Genomic DNA, 25,965 nt, shown 5'->3' on the forward strand with positions numbered 1-25,965 from the left:
GCTGAAACAGCGTTTTCCTGTAATCTAGAACCAAGATATTTTTCTGCATATCTAAGCATACCTCTTGTCTCCTTCCTGTCTGGCGTTTCTGTTTTTTTTCTTCTTCAAGAAACTAAATATGCATCTCTCCTCAAATCTGGATAAAAGATTGAAAGGAATGTGAGTCTTATTTAGTTATTGCTTGCTTTTCTAAAGTCGACCAACCTTGCCAGCTAAGATTGTTAGACAAGCTAGATGGTGATCTGTGATTCATCACTCCAGAGAACGTGTTTCCACTGCTCCAGAGTCCAATGGCGGCGAGCTTTACACCACTCCAGCCGACGCTTGGATTGCACATGGTGATCTTAGGCTTGTGTGCGGCTGCTCTGCCATGGAAACCCATTTCATGAAGCTCCAGACTAACAGTTCTTATGTTGACGTTGCTTCCAGAGGCAGTTTGGAACACGGTAGTGAGTGTTGCTTCCAGAGGCAGTTTGGAACACGGTAGTGAGTGTTGCTTCCAGAGGCAGTTTGGAACACGGTAGTGAGTGTTGCTTCCAGAGGCAGTTTGGAACGCAGTAGTGAGTGTTGCTTCCAGAGGCAGTTTGGAACACGGTAGTGAGTGTTGCTTCCAGAGGCAGTTTGGAACACGGTAGTGAGTGTTGCTTCCAGAGGCAGTTTGGAACGCAGTAGTGAGTGTTGCTTCCAGAGGCAGTTTGGAACACAGTAGTGAGTGTTGCTTCCAGAGGCAGTTTGGAACGCGGTAGTGAGTGTTGCTTCCAGAGGCAGTTTGGAACGCGGTAGTGAGTTTAGCAACTGAGGACAGATTTTTGTATGTTGATGCGTTTCAGCATTCTGCTGTTCTTTTTTGTGCTTCTACACCTGCATTGCTTGCTGTTTGGGGGTTTTAGGCCACCCCACATAGCCTGGTTCCTCTCTAGGTTTCTTCCTAGGTTTTGGCCTTTCTAGGGAGTTTTTCCTAGCCACCGTGCTTCTACACCTGCATTGCTTGCTGTTTGGGGGTTTCAGGCTGGGTTTCTGTACAGCACTTTGAGGTATCAGCTGATGTAAGAAGGGCTTTATAAATAACATTTGATTTGATTTGTTGTGAACTTGTGTGGCCTACTACTTCGAGGCTGAGCCTTTGTTGCTCCTAGACGTTTCCACTTCACAATAACAGCGCTTATAGTTGACCGGCTGAGTTCTAGCAGAGAACAAATTTGACAAACTGACTTGTTGGAAAGGTGGCATCCTATGGCGGTGCCACGTTGAAAGTCACTGAGCTCTTCAGTACGGGCCATTCTACTGCCAATGTTTGTCTATGGCGATTCCATGGTGTGGCTGAAATAGCCAAATCCACTAATTTGAAGGGGTGTCCACATACTTTGGTGTGTGTATATATAGTGTAATTCGATATTAAACTGATTTATGGCAGTAGGTCGATTATGGCATTCGGTTATGGCAGTAGGTCGATTATGGCATTAGTCATGTTCACTCTGCTTATCTTAATCATTGTGAGGTCATAATCGAAGTAAGCTGATTAAAACACCTGCTTTTCTGAGAAGCATTTCGCCATGTGAACGGCTTAATCGTCGCTCCAGCGGTGTATTTGATCTGTGCGTTTGACAGCACTGGGTAGCGCAAGCCTCCCTCTTATGCGCGAGTGAAGTTAGTTTGGAAAAGCTGAAAGAATGCATCATATACATAGTTTTTACATCAAAAACGATATATATCCGCTGGTACAGTAGAATGTTTTATTTTGATTGGAGATTTTCTGCATTTATAAACAGAAAGTCCCATCAACCTGATATTTAGATGTGTCCATGGAAACAGGATGATTAGGGAAATCAGTCTTCTTGCAAAGCATGTAAACGTTTAAAAATATATATATATATTCGAACCTGACTATCCACAATAATCGCATGATTGAGTGCATGTGCTGAATGATAGCCTGAAACGGCATCTTCGTAAGCTTGTTATGAGGATGTGAGATTGAGAACCTATCTGGGCTAAAGCTAACTTCCTGACATTGGTAGGTGGCTAGTAGTGTTGCATAGGTGAAAAAACAAACAAAATATTGTGATGCCTCTGACGGGAAGAGAGAAAGTCTTGTATCTACTGAATACCAGTTAGTAATTCATTTAAGATGCGTTGTTTAGGCATATGGGTGTGATTCACTGTATTGCGTGATGCACACAGGTGTATCACGCCACTGGTTAAGGGGCGTGTTCCTTGCCCTCGTCACTGTGTGTGTCCTGTCAGGATAACAACAGCAGTGAGTCATGTTGAGTTAGGGAAGCAGCTGCATAGGGCAGAGCATCTCAGTCCTAACTGGTTTCATCTAACAATTCATTTCCTCATTGTTGAATTTGTCATTGAACTGTCATTAAATAGCAATAGCTATTTATTTTTTAACGTTATTGTCAACGTAGGGCCTAATGTGGTTAATAACTCCTCAGTATTACTGTAATGAGTAGGCTGTCATAGCCCTGTCAGAGATCTCTGGGCTCCGTAGCCTGGGTTGTTCCTCTGCAGTCTGTACACTAGAACAGAACTTAATGTCTTGGCCTGTAGATGTTTCTTCCCAGACACAGACCTGATGATTGTTGTTGTTCCTTCTGAGAGGTCTCTTACGTCACTATGAATGCTGCGCTGTTTCTGTTCTTGATTTGAATAATGTAAACCATTGGCTGGGCTTAGGTCTGAGGCTGGGCTTAGGTCTGAGGCTGGGCTTAGGTCTGAGGCTGGGCTGAGGTCTGAGGCTGGGCTGAGGTCTGAGGCTGGGCTGAGGTCTGAGGCTGGGCTGAGGTCTGAGGCGGGGCTGAGGTCTGAGGCGGGGCTGAGGTCTGAGGCGGGGCTGAGGTCTGAGGCGGGGCTGAGGTCTGAGGCGGGGCTGAGGTCTGAGGCGGGGCTGAGGTCTGAGGCGGGGCTGAGGTCTGAGGCGGGGCTGAGGTCTGAGGCTGGGCTGAGGTCTGAACCTGGGCTGAGGTCTGAGGCTGGGCTTAGGTCTGAGGCTGGGCTGAGGTCTGAGGCTGGGCTGAGGTCTGAGGCTGGGCTGAGGTCTGAGGCTGGGCTGAGGTCTGAGGCTGGGCTGAGGTCTGAGGCTGGACTTAGGTCTGAGGCTGGGCTGAGGTCTGAGGCCTGAGGCTGGGCTTATGTCTGAGGCTGGGCTGAGGTCTGAGGCTGGACTTAGGTCTGAGGCTGGGCTTAGGTCTGAGGCTGGGCTTAGGTCTGAGGCTGGACTTAGGTCTGAGGCTGGGCTGAGGTCTGAGGCTGGGCTTAGGTCTGAGACTGGACTTAGGTCTGAGACTGGACTTAGGTCTGAGGCTGGACTTAGGTCTGAGGCTGGACTTAGGTCTGAGGCTGGGCTTAGGTCTGAGGCTGGACTTAAGTCTGAGGCTGGGCTTAGGTCTGAGGCTGGGCTTAGGTCTGAGGCTGGGCTTAGGTCTGAGAGTGAGTTCATTGTCTTGCTGTTGCTAGCACGTTTGTCCTGGGATATAAACATTGGGTTGTTATTTTACCTGAAATGCACAAGATCCTCTACTCCGACAATTAATCCACACATAAAACGGTCAACCGAATAATTTCTAGTCATCTCTCCTCCTTCCAGGCTTCTTTTTCTTCTTTGGACTTTATATGGCGATTGGCAACTGACTTTCATAATAAGGTGCATTACCACCACCGACCTCAGTTCATCTTTCAATCACCCACGTGGATATCGGAAGTTTACACCTTAGCCAAATACATTTAAACTCAGTTTTCACAATTCCAGATGTTTAATCCTAGTAAAAACTCAGTCTTATGTCAAAACTTTTGGTTTTTCAGAGTCAGTAGAAAGGCCTCTTTAGTGTCCTTTAAGTTTTCATAATTGTGACCTTAATTGCCTACCGTCCGTAAACTGTTAGTGTCTTAACGACCGTTCCACAGGTGCATGTTCATTAATTGTTTATGGTTCATTGAACACGCATGGGAAACAGTGTTTAAACCCTTAACAATGAAGATCTGTGATGTTATTTTGTTTTTTAGGAATTATCTTTGAAAGACAGGGTCCGGAAAAAGGGACATTTCTTTTTTTTGCTGAGTTTATATGATGACATGCAAACCATGCTGAATGATAACATGAAAACCATGCTGAATGATGACATGAAAACCATGCTGAATGATGACATGAAAACCATGCTGAATGATGACATGAAAACCATGCTGAATGATGACATGAAAACCATGCTGAATGTTGGTCTAAAATTCTGATCAGGTTATGTTGATGTGAAGAGGAAATTCTGTCAACGGGCTTTCATCATTCCTTCTTTCCTCACAGCTCTTTGTGACTGAAGGGTTAATCATGTCTGAATTTCTGAATCTGATCCATTTCCAGGGAGATACTAGTTACTGTCCAATTCACCGTGGAACTCAGGCTAGTGTGGCCCAAATGGCAGTGGCATCCTATTTATTCCCTTATGGTACATTACTTTAGACTAGGGCCCATAGGTGTCTGGTCCCCTGGTCTCTGCTCCCCTGGTCTCTGGTCCCCTGGTCCCCTGGTCTCTGGTCCCCTGGTCTCTGGTCCCCTGGTCTCTGCTCCCCTGGTCTCTGCTCCCCTGGTCTCTGCTCCCCTGGTCTCTGGTCCCCTGGTCTCTGGCCCCCTGGTCTCTGCTCCCCTGGTCTCTGGTCCGCTGGTCTCTGGTCCCCTGGTCTCTGGTCCCCTGGTCTCTGCTTCCCTGGTCTCTGGTCCTCTGGTCCCCTGGTCTCTGGTCCCCTGGTCTCCGGTCCCCTGGTGTCTGGTCCCCTGGTGTCTGCTCCCCTGGTCTCTGCTCCCATGGTCTCTGCTCCCCTGGTCTCTGCTCCCCTGGTCAGAAGTAGTGTACTGTAATGGAACAGGGTGCCACTTGGGACACTGCCTGCATGTCTGATTCAGATCCATCTCCAGCAGCCTGGTCTCCTAGATTAGACGTAACATAGTAAACATAAATATACGCTAAATTAGTATGATATGTTACATAAGACCGATGGTTACTTAACGCAAACATCTAGCAACCCAAACGTTGCGAGTTTGAATCTCCTCACGAACAACGTTAGCATTTTAGTTCATTAGAAACTTTTCAACTACTTACACATTTTTTTTGTTGTTGCTACTTTGCAACTACTTAGCATGTTAGCTAACCTTTCCCCTAACCGTTTCATCATATCTTTTGTAAATTTGTAATGTAATACGAAATGGGTGATGGACATCCACAATTTAACACATGCCATCCGAAATTAAACATATCATACTATCATAACGTAACATATCGTATTTACATACAGAATAATACGAAATGCTTTGAGACCAGGTTTCTTCCGGGGAGCTAGTAGTTATTGTCCAAATGGAAGTGACATGTAACTCCTGACTCATTTGAAGTATTATTCCTCTGTCTTCACAGCGTTCATACAGTCAGACACAATCCTCAAGGTGCTACACTTTGGAGAAGGAGGTCTCTTACAGGTAAACCACAGTTCATCTCTTTAAAACCAGTTAACCTTTTTGTGAAAACACTTGTTACTTTCCTGACTGGAGGGTCCCTCTGTTTGTCCTGGCTCAGTAAAGCTGTCTGTTATTGTGAAGTAGGTTGCCTAGTTGGTATAGAAACAGAGCCAGGGCTGCCTCCCAAAGGAACCCTATCCTTTTCCTGGCTACCTAGACTCCTTGCTCCAGCCAAACGCAACACCACGTTAGTTTCTTCTCATCAATGAGTGCGTCTCCGTTCCTCCACCGAATGTGGACACATTCAGGGCCGTCTGATTGGTCCAGAAACCGATGGGTTGGGCCAGAGCCAGAACACATGTGGGTAAAGCGGCGGTTTGAAAATGTGTCTTTTGATACTCTGATTGGTTAGAGACGAACCAATTACTGATGACTATGTTTAGTACAACGACGGCACTACATAGGGAATAGGGTGCAATTTGGGACCAGCTGTATTTCCCATTTCTTCTATCCTGGTGGCATGGGGTGCTTCCCAAATGGCATCATATGCTCTATATAGTACACTACTTTTGACCAGAGAGTTCTGGGCACTATATAGAGAATAGGGTGCCATTTGGGACGTAGGCATGGCTTAATTTTGACCATCAGAAAGAAGCACTGGAAGATAGTAGATCACACTGGATTTAGTTCACTTGGCAGCTTCCTACACTCTCCCCACTGATTCATACAGAAGGATACTCACTTTCACAGATGAATGTATACTGACTCAGAGAGATGCCCTGCCAGTGGGGAATACTGCTGATATACAGGCTCTAAAGATGTTTTTACGTTCATACAGTCTATATTCACTCGCATTAGCTTGTACAGTACTGTTTCACACCCTCACACTAAAATATATCTTCCTTGTCATAATACATTCTCCTGATTAAAAAAAAAACTTGTTTTGTATTTTTAACATAAACTTGTTGCCTTTTCAGAAGCTTTACTAAAACATATCATGATTGTTTTCTTCTCTTTGCAGACAGAGTTTGACTGTGATCTAAGTTTATATAATCGAAAAAGGTAAGTTGTCTATTTTTGGCTTCTTCAAATCAAATGTCCTGCCTCCCCCCCCTCCTACATTATCCAGTTGGACTACAAACAGACAGATCCCTGCATGTGTTTCACATTAGGAAGGCCAATGCTTGTTGTGGGATGTGAATCTGCCATTAGATCAACTACCTGGCTTTTTACAGTGCTTGTTACTGGAGTTGTGAATCTGCCATTAGATCAACTACCTGGCTTTTTACAGTGCTTGTTACTAGAGTTGTGAATCTGCCATTAGATCAACTACCTGGCTTTTTACAGTGCTTGTTACTGGAGTTGTGAATCTGCCATTAGATCAACTACCTGGCTTTTTACAGTGCTTGTTACTGGAGTTGTGAATCTGCCATTAGATCAACTACCTGGCTTTTTACAGTGCTTGTTACTGGAGTTGTGAATCTGCCATTAGATCAACTACCTGGCTTTTTACAGTGCTTGTTACTGGAGTTGTGAATCTGCCATTAGATCAACTACCTGGCTTTTTACAGTGCTTGTTACTGGAGTTGTGAATCTGCCATTAGATCAACTACCTGGCTTTTTACAGTGCTTGTTACTGGAGTTGTGAATCTGCAATTAGATAAATTACCTGATGCACGGACAACCTTTACAAAAAAAAACAGATTGCAGTTTTGAAACTGCAGTAACTGAATACTGGTGCACATAACAGAATACTGGTGCACATAACTGAATACTGGTGCACATAACTGAATACTGGTGCACATAACTGAATACTGGTGCACATAACTGAATACTGGTGCACATAACAGAATACTGGTGCACATAACAGAATACTGGTGCACATAACTGAATACTGGTGCACATAACTGAATACTGGTGCACATAACTGAATACTGGTGCACATAACAGAATACTGGTGCACATAACTGAATACTGGTGCACATAACTGAATAATGGTGCACATAACTGAATACTGGTGCACATAACTGAATACTGGTGCACATAACTGAATACTGGTGCACATAACAGAATACTGGTGCACATAACTGAATAATGGTGCACATAACTGAATACTGGTGCACATAACAGAATACTGGTGCACATAACTGAATAATGGTGCACATAACTGAATACTGGTGCACATAACAGAATACTGGTGCACATAACTGAATAATGGTGCACATAACTGAATACTGGTGCACATAACTGAATACTGGTGCACATAACTGAATACTGGTGCACATAACTGAATACTGGTGCACATAACAGAATAATGGTGCACATAACTGAATACTGGTGCACATAACAGAATACTGGTGCACATAACTGAATACTGGTGCACATAACTGAATACTGGTGCACATAACTGAATACTGGTGCACATAACTGAATACTGGTGCACATAACAGAATACTGGTGCACATAACTGAATAATGGTGCACATAACTGAATACTGGTGCACATAACTGAATACTGGTGCACATAACTGAATACTGGTGCACATAACATAATACTGGTGCACATAACAGAATACTGGTGCACATAACTGAATAATGGTGCACATAACTGAATACTGGTGCACATAACTGAATACTGGTGCACATAACTGAATACTGGTGCACATAACTGAATACTGGTGCACATAACTGAATACTGGTGCACATAACTGAATACTGGTGCACATAACTGGATACTGGTGCACATAACTGAATACTGGTGCACATAACTGAATACTGGTGCACATAACTGAATACTGGTGCACATAACTGAATACTGGTGCATATAACTGAATACTGGTGCACATAACTGAATACTGGTGCACATAACTGAATACTGGTGCACATAACTGAATAATGGTGCACATAACTGAATACTGGTGCACATAACTGAATACTGGTGCACATAACTGAATACTGGTGCACATAACAGAATAATGGTGCACATAACTGAATACTGGTGCACATAACTGGATACTGGTGCACATAACTGAATACTGGTGCACATAACTGAATACTGGTGCACATAACTGAATACTGGTGCACATAACTGAATACTGGTGCACATAACTGGATACTGGTGCACATAACTGAATACTGGTGCACATAACTGAATACTGGTGCACATAACTGAATACTGGTGCACATAACTGAATACTGGTGCACATAACTGAATACTGGTGCACATAACTGGATACTGGTGCACATAACTGAATACTGGTGCACATAACTGAATACTGGTGCACATAACTGAATACTGGTGCACATAACTGAATACTGGTGCACATAACTGAATACTGGTGCACATAACTGAATACTGGTGCACATAACTGAATACTGGTGCACATAACTGGATACTGGTGCAGACCTTCAGCTTTAATTTGAGGATGTTTTCATTCATATCGTGTGAAACGTTTAGAAATTACAGCACTTTTTGTACATAGTGCCCCCATTTTAGGGAACCAAACACATTCGCATATGTGTAGTTAAAGGGAAGTATTTGGTCCCATATTCACAGCATGGAATGACTACATCAAGCTTGTGACTCCACACATTTGTTGGATGCATTTTCTGTTTGTTTTGGTTGTTTCAGATTATTTTGTGCCCAGTAGAAATTCATGGCAAATAATGTATTGTGTCATTTTGGAGTCACTTTTAATGTAAATAAGAACACAATATGTGTTATGGTGAGTGAATGAGGACCCAAAAGCGAACTAACTTAAACAGAGCTTCTTTAATAACCAAACATAGGTAGGCTCAGATAGACCGGCAGATTCCGACAGGACAGGACAAGGTTACAGCAAACATGACGATAGTCTGGCTCAGGCATGAAACACAACAAACAAGAATCCGACAAGGACAGGAACAGAAACAGAGAGAGATATAGGGACCTAATCAGAGGGAAAAAGGGAACAGGTGGGAAACGGGGTGAATGGGTAGTCAGAGGAGACAAGGAACAGCTGGGGGAAAGCGGGGGAGAAAAGGTAACCTAACAACGACCAGCAGAGGGAGACAGGGTGAAGGGAAAGGACAGAGACAAGACACAACATGACAGTACATGACAGTACCCCCCCACTCACCGAGCGCCTCCTGGCGCACTTGAGGAGGAAACCTGGCGGCAACGGAGGAAATCCTCGATCAGCGCACGGTCCAGCACGTCCCGAGAGGGAACCCAACTCCTCTCCTCAGGACCGTACCCCTCCCAATCTACGAGGTACTGGTGACCACGGCCCCGAGGACGCATGTCCAAAATTCTACGGACCCTGTAGATGGGTGCGCCCTCGACAAGGATGGGGGGGGGGGGGGGAAGACGAGCGGGGGCGCGAAGGACGGGCTTGATGCAGGAGACATGGAAGACCGGGTGGACGCGACGAAGGTATCGCGGAAGAAGAAGTCGAACTGCGACAGGATTAATGACCCGAGAAATACGGAACGGACCAATGAACCGCGGGGTCAACTTGCGAGAAGCCGTCTTAAGGGGAAGGTTCTGAGTGGAGAGCCAAACTCTCTGACCGCGACAATATCTAGGACTCTTAGTTCTACGCTTATTAGCAGCCCTCACAGTCTGCGTCCTATAACGGCAAAGTGCAGACCTGACCCTCTTCCAGGTGCGCTCGCAACGTTGGACAAAAGCCTGAGCGGAGGGGACGCTGGACTCGGCGAACTGAGATGAGAACAGCGGAGGCTGGTACCCGAGGCTACTCTGAAAAGGAGATAGCCCGGTCGCAGACGAAGGAAGCGAGTTGTGGGCGTATTCTGCCCAGGGGAGCTGTTCTGACCAAGACGCAGGGTTACGAAAAGAAAGACTGCGTAAGATGCGACCAATAGTCTGATTGGCCCGTTCTGCTTGACCGTTAGACTGGGGGTGAAAGCCGGAAGAGAGACTGACGGAAGCCCCAATCAAACGGCAAAACTCCCTCCAAAATTGAGACGTGAATTGCGGACCTCTGTCCGAAACGACGTCTGACGGAAGGCCATGAATTCTGAAAACATTCTCGATGATGATTTGTGCCGTCTCTTTAGCAGAAGGAAGCTTAGCAAGGGGAATGAAATGAGCCGCCTTAGAGAACCTATCGACAACCGTAAGAATAACAGTCTTCCCCGCTGACGAAGGCAGTCCGGTGACAAAATCTAAGGCGATGTGAGACCACGGTCGAGAGGGAATAGGAAGCGGCCTGAGACGGCCGGCAGGAGGAGAGTTACCGGACTTAGTCTGCGTGCAGACCGAACAAGCAGCCACGAAACGACGCGTGTCATGCTCCCGGGTGGGCCACCAAAAACGCTGGCGAATGGAAGCAAGCGTACCCCGAACGCCAGGGTGGCCGGCTAACTTGGCAGAGTGAGCCCACTGAAGAACGGCCAGACGAGTAGGAACGGGAACGAAAAGAAGGTTCCTAGGACAAGCGCGCGGCGACGGAGTGTGAGTGAGCGCTTGTTTTACCTGCCTCTCAATTCCCCAGACAGTCAACCCGACAACACGCCCCTCAGGGAGAATCCCCTCGGGGTCAGTGGAGGCTACTGAAGAACTGAAGAGACGAGACAAAGCATCAGGCTTGGTGTTCTTAGAGCCCGGACGATAAGAAATCACGAACTCGAAACGAGCGAAAAACAGCGCCCAACGCGCATTAAGTCGTTTGGCAGAACGGATGTACTCAAGGTTCCTATGGTCAGTCCAAACGACAAAAGGAACGGTCGCCCCCTCCAACCACTGTCGCCATTCGCCTAGGGCTAACCGGATGGCGAGCAGTTCGCGGTTACCCACATCATAGTTACGTTCCGACGGCGACAGGCGATGAGAAAAATACGCGCATGGGTGGACCTTGTCGTCAGAGAGGGAGCGCTGAGAAAGGATGGCTCCCACGCCCACCTCTGACGCGTCAACCTCGACAACGAACTGTCTAGAGACGTCAGGTGTAACAAGGATAGGAGCGGATGTAAAACGATTCTTGAGGAGATCAAAAGCTCCCTGGGCGGAAACGGACCACTTAAAGCACGTCTTGACAGAAGTAAGGGCTGTGAGAGGAGCTGCCACCTGACCGAAATTACGGATGAAACGACGATAGAAGTTCGCGAAGCCGAGAAAGCGCTGCAGCTCGACGCGTGACTTAGGGACGGGCCAATCAATGACAGCTTGGACCTTAGCGGGATCCATCTTAATGCCTTCAGCGGAAATAACAGAACCGAGAAATGTGACGGAGGAGGCATGAAAAGTGCACTTCTCAGCCTTCACAAAAAGACAATTCTCTAAAAGGCGCTGGAGGACACGTCGAACGTGCTGAACATGAATCTGGAGTGACGGTGAAAAAATCAGGATATCGTCAAGGTAAACGAAAACAAAGATGTTCAGCATGTCTCTCAGGACATCATTGACTAATGCCTGAAAGACAGCTGGAGCGTTAGCGAGGCCGAAAGGAAGAACCCGGTATTCAAAGTGCCCCAACGGAGTGTTAAACGCCGTCTTCCACTCGTCCCCCTCCCTGATGCGCACGAGATGGTAAGCGTTACGAAGGTCCAACTTAGTGAAAAACCTGGCTCCCTGCAGGATCTCGAAGGCTGAAGACATAAGAGGAAGCGGATAACGATTCTTCACTGTTATGTCATTCAGCCCTCGATAATCTATGCAGGGGCGCAGAGACCCGTCCTTCTTCTTGACAAAAAAACCCCCCGCTCCGGCGGGAGAGGAGGAGGGGACTATGGTACCGGCGTCAAGAGCTACAGACAAATAATCTTCGAGAGCCTTACGTTCGGGAGCCGACAGAGAGTATAGTCTACCCCGGGGGGGGGTGGTTCCCGGAAGGAGATCAATACTACAATCATACGACCGGTGTGGAGGAAGAGAGGTGGCCCTGGACCGACTGAACACCGTGCGCAGATCGTGATATTCCTCCGGCACCCCTGTCAAATCACCAGGCTCCTCCTGTGAAGAAGAGACAGAGGAAACAGGAGGGATAGCAGACATTAAACATTTCACATGACAAGAGACGTTCCAGGAGAGGATAGAATTACTAGACCAATTAATGGAAGGATTATGACAAACTAGCCAGGGATGGCCCAAAACAACAGGTGTAAAAGGTGAACGAAAAATTAAAAAATAAATGGTTTCACTATGATTACCAGAAACAGTGAGGGTTAAAGGTAGCGTCTCACGCTGAATCCTGGGGAGAGGACTACCATCCAGGGCGAACAAGGCCGTGGGCTCCTTTAACTGTCTGAGAGGAATGTCATGTTCCCGAGCCCAGGTCTCGTCCATAAAACAGCCCTCCGCCCCAGAGTCTATTAAGGCACTGCAGGAAGCTGACGAACCGGTCCAGCGTAGATGGACCGACAAGGTAGTGCAGGATCTTGAAGGAGAGACAGGAGTAGTAGCGCTCACCAGTAGCCCTCCGCTTACTGACGAGCTCTGGCCTTTTACTGGACATGAAGTGACAAAATGACCAGCGGAACCGCAATAGAGACAGAGGCGGTTGGTGATTCTCCGTTCCCTCTCCTTAGTCGAGATGCGGATACCTCCCAGCTGCATGGGCTCAGCACCCGAGCCGGCAGAGGAAGATGGTAGTGATGCGGAGAGGGAGGCGACGGAGAGCGCGAGCTCCTTTCCACGAGCTCGGTGACGAAGATCAACCCGTCGCTCAATGCGAATAGCGAGTTCAATCAAGGAATCCACGCTGGAAGGAACCTCCCGGGAGAGAATCTCATCCTTTACCTCTGCGCGGAAACCCTCCAGAAGACGAGCGAGCAAGGCCGGCTCGTTCCAGCCACTGGAGACAGCAAGAGTGCGAAACTCAATAGAGTAGTCTGTTATGGATCGATTGCCTTGACATAGGGAAGACAGGGCCTTGGAAGCCTCCTCCCCAAAAACAGATCGATCAAAAACCCGTATCATCTCCTCCTTAAAGTCCTGATACTGGTTAGTACACTCAGCCCTTGCCTCCCAGATTGCCGTGCCCCACTCACGAGCCCGTCCAATAAGGAGAGATATGACGTAGGCGACACGAGCAGTGCTCCTGGAGTAAGTGTTGGGCTGGAGAGAAAACACAATATCACACTGGGTGAGGAACGAGCGGCATTCAGTGGGCTCCCCAGAGTAACACGGCGGGTTATTGATTCTGGGCTCCGGAGATTCGAAAGCCCTGGAAGTGGCCGGTGGATCGAGGCGGAGATGGTGAACCTGTTCTGTGAGGTTGGAGACTTGGGTGGCCAGGGTCTCAACGGCATGTCGAGCAGCAGACACTTCCTGCTCGTGTCTGCCTAGCATCGCTCCCTGGATCCCGACGGCTGAGTGGAGAGGATCCGAAGTCGCTGGGTCCATTCTTGGTCGGATTCTTCTGTTATGGTGAGTGAATGAGGACCCAAAAGCGAACTAACTTAAACAGAGCTTCTTTAATAACCAAACATAGGTAGGCTCAGATAGACCGGCAGATTCCGACAGGACAGGACAAGGTTACAGCAAACATGACGATAGTCTGGCTCAGGCATGAAACACAACAAACAAGAATCCGACAAGGACAGGAACAGAAACAGAGAGAGATATAGGGACCTAATCAGAGGGAAAAAGGGAACAGGTGGGAAACGGGGTGAATGGGTAGTCAGAGGAGACAAGGAACAGCTGGGGGAAAGCGGGGGAGAAAAGGTAACCTAACAACGACCAGCAGAGGGAGACAGGGTGAAGGGAAAGGACAGAGACAAGACACAACATGACAGTACATGACAATATGTTTGTTTAACACTTCTACATTCATGTGGACACTACCATGATTATTTTATTTTATTTCACCTTTATTTAACCAGGTAGGCTAGTTGAGAACAAGTTCTCATTTACAACTGCGACCTGGCCAAGATAAAGCATAGCAGTGCGACACAAACAACAACAGAGTTACACATGGAATAAACAAACATACAGTCAATAACACAATATAGAAAATAAAGTCTATATATAGTGTGTGCAAATGAGGTAAGGCAATAAATAGGCCATAGTGGCGAAATAATTACAATTTAGCAATTTAAACACTGGAGTGATAGATGTGCAGAAGATGAATGTGTACTGGGGTGCAAAGGAGCAAAAAAATAAATAACAGTATGGGGATGAGGTAGTTGGGTGGGCTGTTTACAGATGGGCTATGTACAGGTGCAGTGATCTGTGAGCTGCTCTTGACAGCTGGTGCTTAAAATTAGTGAGGGAGATATGAGTCTCCAGCTTCAGTGATTTTTGCAGTTCGTTCCAGTCATTGGCAGCAGAGAACTGGAAGGAAAGGTGTCCAAAGGAGGAATTGGCTTTGGGGGTGACCAGTGAAATATACTTGCTGGAGCATGTGCTACAGGTGGGTGCTGCTATGGTGACCAGTGAGCTGAGATAAGGCAGGGCTTTACCTACCAAAGACTTATGGATGACCTGGAGCCAGTGGGTTTGGCGACGAATATGAAGCGAGGCCCAGCCAACATGAGCATACAGGTTGCAGTGGTGGGCAGTATATGGGGCATTGTTGACCAAATGCATGGCACTGTGATAGACTGCATCCAATTTGCTGAGTAGAGTGTTGGAGGCTATTTTGTAAATGACATCGCCAAAGTCAAGGATCGGCAGGATAGTATTGCCTCGTATGTTTGGCAGCATGAGTGAAGGATGCTTTGTTGCAAAATAAGAAGCCAATTCTAGATTTAATTTTGGATTGGAGATGCTTAATGTGAGTCTGGAAGAAGAGTTTACAGTCTAACCAGACACCTAGGTTTTTGTAGTTGTCCACTCAGAACCGTCCAGAGTAGTGATGCTGGGTGGGCGGCCAGGTTCGTGCATTTAGTTTTATTTGCATTTAAGAGCAGTTGAAGGCCACGGAAACAGAGTTGTATGGCATTGAAGCTTGTTTGGAAGCTCGTTAACACAGTGTCCAAAGAAGGGCCAGAGGTATACAGAATGGTGTCATATGCGTAGAGGTGGATCAGAGAATCACCAGCAGCAAGAGCAACATCATTGATGTATACAGAGAAGAGAGTCGGCCCAAGAATTGAACCCTGTGGTACCCCCATAGAGACTGCCAGAGGTCCGGACTACAGGCCCTCCGATTTGACACACTGAACTCTGTCAGAGAAGTAGTTGGTGAAGCAGGCGAGGCAGTCATTTGAGAAACCAAGGCTGTTGAGTTTGCTGATAAGAATGTGATGATTGACAGAGTTGAATTCCTTGGCTAGGTCGATTAATACAGCTGCACAGTATTGCCTCTTATCGATGGTGGTTATGATATCGTTTAGGACCTTGAGCGTGGCTGAGGTGCACCCATGACCAGCTTGGAAACCCGATTGCGTAGCGGAGAAGGTACGGTGGGATTGGAAATGGTCGGTGATCTGTTTGTTAACTTGGCTTTCGAAGACCTTAGAAAGGCAGGGTTGGATAGATATAGGTCTGTAGCAGTTTGGATCTAGAGTGTCTCCCCCTTTGAAGAGGGGGATGACCGCGGCAGCTTTCCAATCTCTGGGGTTCTCAGACGATACGAAAGAGAGGTTGAACAGGCTAGTAATATGGGTTGCAACAATTTTGGCTGATCATTTTAGAAAGAGAGGGTCCAGATTGTCTAGCCCAGCTGATTTGTAGGGGTCCAGATTTTGCTGCTCTTTCAGAACATCAGCTATCTGGATTTGGGTGAAGGAGAAATGGGGGAGTCTTGGGCAAGTTGCTGTGGGGGGTGCAGGGCTGTTGACCAGGGTAGGGGTGGCCCGGTGGAAAGCATGGCCAACTGTAAAATAAAAAAAATGCTTATTGAAATTCTCAATTATTGTGGAGCCTCAGTGCAGTGGACAGCTGGGAGGAGGTGCTTTTATTCTCTGTGGACTTTAGTGTCCCAGAGCTTTTTGGAGTTTGTGCTGCAGGATGCACATTTCTGAAAGCAAAGCTAGCCTTTGCTTTCCTAACTGCCTGTGTATATTGGTCCCTAACCTCCCTGAAAAGTTGCATATCGTGAGGGCTATTCGATGCCAATGCCGTACACCACAGGATGTTTTTGTGCTGGTTAAGGGCAGTCAGGTCTGGAGTGAACCACGGGCTATATCTGTTCCTGGTTCTACATTTTTTTGAATGGGCATGCTTTAGAGTTTGACCGATTTTATGATTTTTCAAGCCGATACTGATTATTGGAGGACCAAAAAAAGCCGATACTGATTAATCGGCCAATTTTTAATTATTTATATGTAATAATGACAATTACAACAATACTGAATGAACACTTATTTTAACTTAATATAATACATCAATAAAATCAATTTAGCCTCAAATAAATAATGAAACATGAAGAAAGTAAAAGTGCAATATGTGCCATGTAAGAAAGCTAACGTTTCAGTTCCTTGCTCAGAACATGAGAACATTTGAAAGCTGGTGGTTCCTTTTAACATGAGTCTTCAATATTATTATTTTTAGGTTGTAGTTATTATAGCACTATTTCATATACCTTTGACTATTGGATGTTTTTATAGGCACTTTAGTATTGCCAGTGTAACAGTATAGCTTCCATCCCTCTCCTCGCCGCTACCTGGTTTCGAACCAGGAACACATCGACAACAGCCACCCTCGAAGCAGCGTTACCCATGCAGAGCAAGGGGAACAACTACTCCAAGTCTCAGAGCGAGTGACGTTTGAAACGCTATTAGCGCGCACCCCGCTAACTAGCTAGCCATTTCACATCGGTTACGCCAGCCTAATCTTGGGAGTTGATAGGCTTGAAGTCTTAAACAGCGCAATGCGTGAAGAATTGCGAAGAGCTGCTGGCAAAACGCACGAAAGTGCTGTTTGAAGGAATGCTTACGAGCCTGCTGGTGCCTACCATCGCTGAGTCAGACTGCTCTATCAAATCATAGACTTAATTATAACACAATAACACACAGAAATACGAGCCGTAGGTCATTAATATGGTCGAATCCGGAAACTATAATTTTGAAAACAAAACGTTTATTCTTTCAGTGAAATAAGGAACCGTTCCGTATTTTATCTAACGGGTGGCATCCCTAAGTCTAAATATTCCTGTTACATTGCACAACCTTCAATGTTATGTCATAATTACGTAAAATTCGGACAAATTAGTTCGCAATGAGCCAGGCTTCCCAAATTAGGCGGCCCAAACTGTTGCTTATACCCTGACTCTGCGTGTATGAACGCAAGAAAAGTGCCACAATTTCACCTGGTTAATATTGCCTGCTATCCTTTCTTTTAGCTAAAAATGCAGGTTAAAAAATATATGTATTGGTTTTAAGAAAGGCATTGATGTTTATGGTTAGGTACACGTTGGGGCAACGACAGTCCTTTTTTGCGAATGCGCACTGCATCGATTATATGTTTGACCGCGTACCCATTACGAATGCAGGCAATGAGGCTGAGATCCTGGTTGAAGACAGCAGAGGTGTATTTAGAGGGCAGGTTGGTTAGGATGATCTCTATGAGGGTGCCTGTGTTTATATATTTGAGTGGTACCTGGTGGCTTCATTGATCATTTGTGTGAGATTGAGAGCATCAGGTTTAGATTGTAGGATGACTGGGGTGTTAAGCATGTCCCAGTTTAGGTCACCTAAAAGCACGAGCTCTGAAGATAGCTGGGGGGCAAGCAATTCAATGGTGGCCAGGGCACAGCTGGGGGTAGAAGGTGATCTATAGCAAGCAGCAACGGTAAGAGACTTGTTTCTGGAGAGGTGGATTTTTAAAAATAGAAGCTCAAATTGTTTGGGGACAGACCTGGATAGTAAGACAGAACTCTGCAGGCTATCTCTGCAGTAGATTGCAACTCTGCCCCCTGTGGCAGTTCTATCTTGTCGGAAAATGTTATAGTTAGGGATGGAAATTTCAGGGGTTTTGGTGGCCTTCCTATGCCAGGATTCAGACACGGCTAGGACATCCTGGTTGGCAGAGTGTTTTATTCACTGCCCCAGCACAAACTTAGGGCGGAGGCATCTAATGTTAACATGCTTGAAACCAAGGCTTTTACGGTTACAGAAGTCAACAAATGAGAGCGCCTGGTAAATGGGAGTGGAGCTAGGCACTGCAGGGCCGGATTAACCTCTACATCACCAGAGGAACAGAGGAGGAGTAGGATGAGGGTACGGCTAAAGGCTATAAGAACTGGTCGTCTAGTACGTTTGGAACAGGGAGTAAAAGGAGCAGGTTTCTGGGCGCGGTAGAATAGATTCAATGCACAATGTACAAACAAAGGTATGGTAGGATGTGAATACAGTGGAGGTAAACCTTGGCAATGAGTGACGATGAGCAAGGTATTGTCTCTAGAGACATCAATTAAACCAGATGAGGTCACCGCATGTGTGGGAGGTGGGACAAGAGGGTTAGCTGAGGCATATTGAGCAGGGCTGGAGAGCTCTACAGACAATAATCACTAACCAAAACAGCTATGGACAAGGCATATTGACATTAAGGAGTGGCATGCATAGCTGAGTGATCATAGGGTCCAATGAGTAGCTGGATGGGCTGTAGACACGGCAATTCAGACAGCTAGCGGGCCTGGGCAAGCACAAGGGCCTTAGAGGGACGTCGCGACGGAAGTTACGTCTGCAGACTAGTTGTGATGGATCAGCAGGGGTTTGTGTAGTAAAAGGGTCCAGGCCAATTGGTAAAATAGGTATTGTAGCCCAAGGAGTGGCTGATGGACCTCTTCAGCTTGCTGGGAAATGGGCCTAGCATAGGCTAGCTCCAGGCTAATTGGTGCTTTCTCCGGGACAAGGACACTAGCCAGGATAAGGTTAAAAAAATCTAAAAAATAAATGCAAAGATATATTCACGGGGCAAGACGAAGACAAAAGACGCCTGACTGCTACGCCATCTTGGAGAGGAAAGTCTTGAATGAGTTCCCACATATGCTGAGCACATGTTGGCTGCTTTTCCTTCACTCTGCGGTCCAGCTCAACCCAAACCATCTCAATTGGTTTGAGGTCGGGTGATTGTGGATGCCAGGTCATCTGATACAGCACTCCATCACTCTCCTTTGTCAAATATCCCTTACACAGCCTGGAGGTGTGTTTAGAGTCATTGTCCTGTTGAAAAGCAAATTATAGTCCCACTAAGCGCAAACCAGATGGGATGGTGTTTCGCTGCAGAATGCTGTGGTAGCCATGCTGGTTAAGTGTGCCTTGAATTGAAATAAATCACAGTGTCACAAATAAAGCACCACCACACCATCACACTTCCTCCTCCATGCTTCATGGTGGGAAGCACACATGCAGAGATCATCCATTCACCTACTCTGCGTCTCACAAAGACAAGGCGGTTGGAAACAAAAATATCAAATTTGGGCTTATCAGACCAAAGGGCAGATTTCCACCGGTCAATTGTCCATTGCTTGTGTTTCTTGGCCCAGGCAAGTCTCTTATTGGTTTCCATTAGTACTTTGTAGCAATTTAACCATGAAGGCTTGATTCAAGCAGTCTCCTCTGAAAAGTTGATGTTGAGATGCCTGTTACTTGAACTCTGTGAAGCATTTATTTGGGCTGCAATCTGAGGTGCAGTTAACTCCAATGACCTTATCCTCTGCAGCAGAAGTAGCTCTGCGTCTTCCTTTCCTGTAGCGGTCCTCATGAAAGCCATCAAAGTTCTTGAAATGTTCTGCATTGACTGACCTTCATGTCTTAAAGTAATGATGGTCTGTTTTCTCTTTGCTTTTTTAAGCTATTTTTGCGGTACAGAGTCAATGTGCAGGGGTACAGGTTAGTCGAGGTAATTAGTTAATTTGTGCATGTAGGTAGGGGTGAAGTGACTGCATAGATAATAAACAGTGAGTAGCAGCAGTGTACAAAACAAGGGGGGGGGGGGGGGGGGGGCACAATGTAACAGTCTGGTGGCCTTTTGATTAATTGTTTTGGGGTAGAATCTGTTCAGGAGCCTTTTGATCCCAGACTTGGTGGTCCGGTACCTCTTGCCTTGCTGTAGTAGAGAAAACAGTCTATGACTTGGGTGACTGGAGTCTCTGACAATATTAAGGGCTTTCCTCTGATGTTACTATGCTAAACCAGATAATTTACATGGCTGGCTAGCTAGACGGCTAACCACCACCACATATAGAAAGTAATGGGATCTTTTTGTAGACACTAACCCCGCCATGGTTAGTTGGCTAAAGCCTATGAGGAAAATTAATGGCGTTTTTGTAGGGTTTTTTCAATCAGGGGCTTCTCTCTGCCAGTCTGTGACAACCAATCAGGGGCTTCTCTCTGCCAGTCTGTGACAACCAATCAGGGGCTTCTCTCTGCCAGTCTATGACAACCAATCAGGAGCTTCTCTCTGCCAGTCTGTGACAACCAATCAGGAGCTTCTCTCTGCCAGTCTGTGACAACCAATCAGGAGCTTCTCTCTGCCAGTCTGTGACAACCAATCAGGAGCTTCTCTCTGCCAGTCTGTGACAACCAATCCGGAGCTTCTCTCTGCCAGTCTGTGCAGTGCGTTTCCTATGTGGACACAAGTTTCAAGTATTGCACATGAATTGAACCCGAACAGCACTCTAGTTAATTGCAGATCCAGATCAACCTGAAGCCCCCTCTCTACCTGGTAGTGTCCTCTTCCTGTCTCACTGTCCTCCTGTCTCACTGTCCTCCTGTCTCACTGTTCTCCTCCTGTCTCCCTGTCCTCCTGTCTCACTGTCCTCCTCCTGCCTAGGATAGCCCTGTCGAACAGGGCTATCCTAGTCTCTGTTGAACAGGGTTATCCTAGTCTCTGTCGAACAGGGTTATCCTAGTCTCTGTCGAACAGGGTTATCCTAGTCTCTGTCGAACAGGGCTATCCTAGTCTCTGTCGAACAGGGCTATCCCAGTCTCTGTCGAACAGGGCTATCCTAGTCTCTGTTGAACAGGGCTATCCTACTCTCTGTTGAACAGGGCTACCCTCGTCTCTGTTGAACAGGGCTACCCTGATCTCTGTCGAACAGGGCTACCCTGATCTCTGTCGAACAGGGTTATCCTACTCTCTGTCGAACAGGGCCTTCTACAAATATGTTTGGTATATTACCAGTCAGATACACAGGCAGTGGTAACATTGTGTGTGGACAGAAAGCATTCCACACTAACAATGGAAGCAGACTCACTGATCTCATGTTACGTTGCCCTGCCCTCCTCTAAACAAGTCTTACTCACCTCATCAAACACCCAATCCAACTACCTCGTCCCCATATTGTTTTATGTACTTTTCTGCTCTTTTGCACACCAGTATCACTACTTACACATCATCATCTGCTCCTCTATCACTCCAGTGTTAATCTGCTAAATTCTAATTACTTTGCTACTATGGCCTATTTAAATAAAGGTGACATAAAACATTTAAATAAAACATCCCTGACTCGCCTCCTCTAGGCGTCCCTGACTCTCCTCCTCTAGGCGTCCCTGACTCTCCTCCTCTAGGCGTCCCTGACTCGCCTCCTCTAGGCGTCCCTGACTCGCCTCCTCTAGGCGCCCCTGACTCCCCTCCTCTAGTCGCCCCTGACTCCCCTCCTCTAGGCGTCCCTGACTCGCCTCCTCTAGGCGCCCCTGACTCCCCTCCTCTAGGCGCCCCTGACTCTTCTCCTCTAGGCGTCCCTGACTCGCCTCCTCTAGGCGTCCCTGACTCGCCTCCTCTAGGCGTCCCTGACTCGCCTCCTCTAGGCGTCCCTGACTCGCCTCCTCTAGGCGTCCCTGACTCGCCTCCTCGTCCCTGACTCGCCTCCTCGTCCCTGACTCGCCTCCTCTAGGCATCCCTGGCTCGCCTCCTCTAGGCATCCCTGACTCGCCTCCTCTAGGCGTCCCTGACTCGCTTCCTCTAGGCGCCCCTGACTCGCTTCCTCTAGGCGCCCCTGACTCGCTTCCTCTAGGCGTCCCTGACTCGCCTCCTCATCCCTGACTCGCCTCCTCTAGGCGACCCTGACTCGCCTCCTCTAGGCGCCCCTGACTCGCCTCCTCTAGGCGCCCCTGACTCGCCTCCTCTAGGCGCCCCTGACTCGCCTCCTCTAGGCGCCCCTGACTCGCCTCCTCTAGGCGCCCCTGACTCGCCTCCTCTAGGCGCCCCTGACTCGCCTCCTCTAGGCTTCCCTGACTCTCCTCCTCTAGGCGTCCCTGACGCGCCTCCTCTAGGCGCCCCTGACTCCCCTCCTCTAGGCGCCCCTGACTCCCCTCCTCTAGTCGCCCCTGACTCCCCTCCTCTAGGCGCCCCTGACTCGCCTCCTCTAGGCGCCCCTGACTCGCCTCCTCTAGGCGCCCCTGACTCCCCTCCTCTAGGCGTCCCTGACTCCCCTCTAGGCGTCCCTGACTCGCCTCCTCTAGGCGTCCCTGACTCACCTCCTCTAGGCGTCCCAACAATGTCAACCTTTTTAATTAATAGGTTTATTTGCTCTTTCCTTTTTCTCTCTAGGCCTGTGGGGATGCCAGCAATGGAAAATATTTACTTGAATAATCCCAGCTCAGAAGAAATTAGTTTGATATCAATATCAGCAACAACAGCACATTTTCATCCATCCTATTTCCAGAATGTGGTAAGTATTAGGCCTTTGTGCCAGGTGTACAGGTCCAGTCAACAGTTTGGACACACCTGCTGATTGAAGGGTGTTTCTTTATCTGTACTATACATTGTAGAATAATAGTGAAGACATCACAACTATGGAACTATGGAGTAACCAAAAAAGTGTTTAAAAAAATCAAAATATATTTTAGATTCTTCAAAGTAGCCACGATGACAGCTTTTCACATTCTTGGCATTCTCTCAAACAGTTTCACCAGGAATGCTTTCCCAACAGTCTGAAGGAGTTCCCACATATGCTGAGCACTTGTTGGCTGCTTTTCCTTCACTCTGCGGTCCAACCCATCCCAAACCATCTCAATGGGGTTGAGGTCGGGTGATTGTGGAGGCCAGTTCATCTGATGCAGCACTCCATCACTCTCCTTCTTGGTCAAATAGCCCTTACACAGCCTGGAGGTGTGTTGGGTCATTGTCCTGTTGAAAAACAAATGGTAGTCCCACTAAGGGCAAACCAGATGGGATGGCATATGACTGCAGCCATGCTGGTTCAGTGTGCCTTGAATTTTAAATAAATCACAGACAGTGTCACCAGCAAAGCACCCCCACACCACCACCTCCATGCTTCACGGTGGGAACAACACATGTGGAGATATTCCGTTTGCCTACTCAGCGTCTCACATAGACACGGCAGTTGGAACCAAAAATCTCAAATTTGGACTCATCAGACCAAAGGACACATTTCCACCGGTCCAATGTCCATTGTTTGTGTTTTTTTGTGGTTCCCAAAAGTTTTATAGTCCCGTACCCCTTCAAACATTCAACCTCCAGCTGCTTACCTCCCTCTAGTACCAGGGTCAGCTGTACCCCCTCTAGCACCAGGGTCAGCGTACTCTCAAATGTTGTTTTTTGCCATCATTGTAAGCCTGCCACACACACACTATACGATACATTTATTAAACATAAGAATGAGTGTGAGTTTTTGTGACAACCCGACTCGTGGGAAGTGACAAAGAGCTCTCGTCGGACCAGGGCACAAATAATCAATAATTTTGCTCTTTATTTAACCATCTTACATATTGTTAAAATATTTTATAAAGGTTTAACATAAATGATTAAATAATTCTACCCGGAAACTTAGCCAGTAGAGATTAGAGGTTATGTAGCATGAACAAGTAGTAATTAAAGCTGATAAACAACTAGGTTGGAGGGGGGAAGAGAGGAATGTATGTGTGTGCCGAAAGAAAACAAAGAGGTTCATTAACCTATGTTTGAACCGACCCGGCTGTAACTCTGGGGAGATAGGACAGGGAGAGGCCCTCCAGGTTTCCCTTATCTGGGGGGATTGAAACTGTCAGCTGAGTGGTAATAAACTGTGGTGAGACTTCAGGAGAAAATCCTAATGTTAGTGTGTATGTATGTGCGAGTGTTATAAAGGGAACATCTTTGTTTTTGTACTGGAGCGCTCTCATGAATTAACCTTATTGATTATCGTAGCTGGGCCTCTCTCTGTCTGTTTAATTTAATCAGTATTTTACAAATCCTGATTAGCAGACTGAGTAGTTTAATTGAATTGGTTTATGAACATTGAGAACAAAATTCACACATATAAAACCTTATTTGCTCATCAAAAAATTAATGAGAAGGGTGTGCTTGAAAGGATGCACTTAACTTTGGGTTGTATTGAGAGAGTCCCAGTCTTAAATTATTTTCCACACACAGTATGTGCCTGTATTTAGTTGTCATGCTAGTAAGGGCCGAGAATCCACTCTCACATAGGTACGTGGTTGCAAAGGGCATCAGTGTCTTAATAGCGCGATTTGCCAAGGCAGGGTACTCTGAGCGCAGCCCAATCCAGAAATCTGGCAGTGGCTTCTGATTAAATTCAATTTTCACAGAACCGCTTGTTGCAATTTCATTAAGGCTCTCTTGTTCAGATATCAGTAAATGGACTGGAGGCAGGGCATGAAATGGATAATGAATCCAGTTGTTTGTGTCATCTGTTTTGGGAAAGTACCTGCATAATTGCGCACCCAGCTCACTCAGGTGCTTCGCTATATCACATTTGACATTGTCCATAAGCTTGAGTTCATTTGCATACAAAAAAATCATACAATGATGGAAAGACCTGTGTGTTGTCCTTGTTAATGCAGACAGAGAAGAGCTCCAACTTCTTAATCACAGCCTCAATTTTGTCCCCCACATTGAATATAGTTGCGGAGAGTCCCTGTAATCATTCAGGCGAGAAAAAACATCACCCAGATAGGCCAGTCGTGTGAGAAACTCGTCATCATACAAGCGGTCAGACAAGTGAAAATTATGGTCAGTAAAGAACTTTAAGCTCGTCTCTCAATTTAAGAAAAACGTGTCTTTGCCCTTTGATAACCAGGATTGCATGTGGAAGGAAGGAATTAATGTTGTAAAAGCGTTACATGGTCATGCCCATATCATTGCATATTGCAGAAAATACACAAGAGTTCAGGGGGCCTTGCTTTAACAAAGTTAACCATTTTCACTGTAGTGTCCAAAACGTCTTTCAAGCTGTCAGGCATTCCCTCGTCTGTTGACTCATCCAGCTGTAACGCATAGAATTCACTGGCTTGTATGCGAAGCAGTAATTGTTTCAAAACATCTCCTGTCATGTCACTAATGCGTCATGAAACTGTGTTGTTTGATGAAGGCATTATCTGTATAGTTTTTTGGGTCTTTTCACCCAGCATTGTCCCAGCCATATCCACGGCAGCAGGAAGAATTAAGTCCTCCACAATAGTATGGGGCTTGCCTGCCACTTGGTAGTCTAACAGTTTTAATTCTGTCCCTTTCCTCGCTCCTGCCTGGGCTCAAACCAGGGACCCTCTGCACACATCAACAACTGACACCCACGAAGCATCGTTACCCATCGCTCCACAAAAGCCGCGGGGAACAACTACTTCAAGGTTTCAGAGCGAGTGACGTCACCGATTGAAACACTATTAGCGCGCACCCCGCTAACTAGCTTTCCATTTCACATCGGTTACAGTAGCTCACCATATAAGACGCTT

General features: G+C 46.7%; 1 protein-coding gene across 4 annotated transcripts in view; it reads left to right on the forward strand.

Annotated features, from left to right (window-relative positions):
- The window catches only part of tmem131 (transmembrane protein 131), a 108,200-nt gene that overhangs the window by 6,026 nt on the left and 76,209 nt on the right, over positions 1–25,965 (forward strand). For 3 of the 4 annotated variants that reach the window (XR_005052028.1, XM_036979332.1, XM_036979391.1), the window contains exons 2-4: positions 5,400–5,461; positions 6,462–6,502; positions 22,823–22,943. Coding sequence is in view for 3 of the 4 variants with exons in the window: in XM_036979332.1 (XP_036835227.1) it covers positions 5,400–5,461; positions 6,462–6,502; positions 22,823–22,943 (224 nt within the window). In the remaining variant the exon portion in view is untranslated. The remainder of the gene's footprint in view (positions 1–5,399; positions 5,462–6,461; positions 6,503–22,822; positions 22,944–25,965) is intronic. The other variant, XM_036979429.1, reaches the window with a different exon arrangement.

The sequence above is a fragment of the Oncorhynchus mykiss genome, chromosome 1 (assembly GCF_013265735.2).
Source record: "Oncorhynchus mykiss isolate Arlee chromosome 1, USDA_OmykA_1.1, whole genome shotgun sequence".
NCBI classification, from domain to species: domain Eukaryota; kingdom Metazoa; phylum Chordata; class Actinopteri; order Salmoniformes; family Salmonidae; genus Oncorhynchus; species Oncorhynchus mykiss.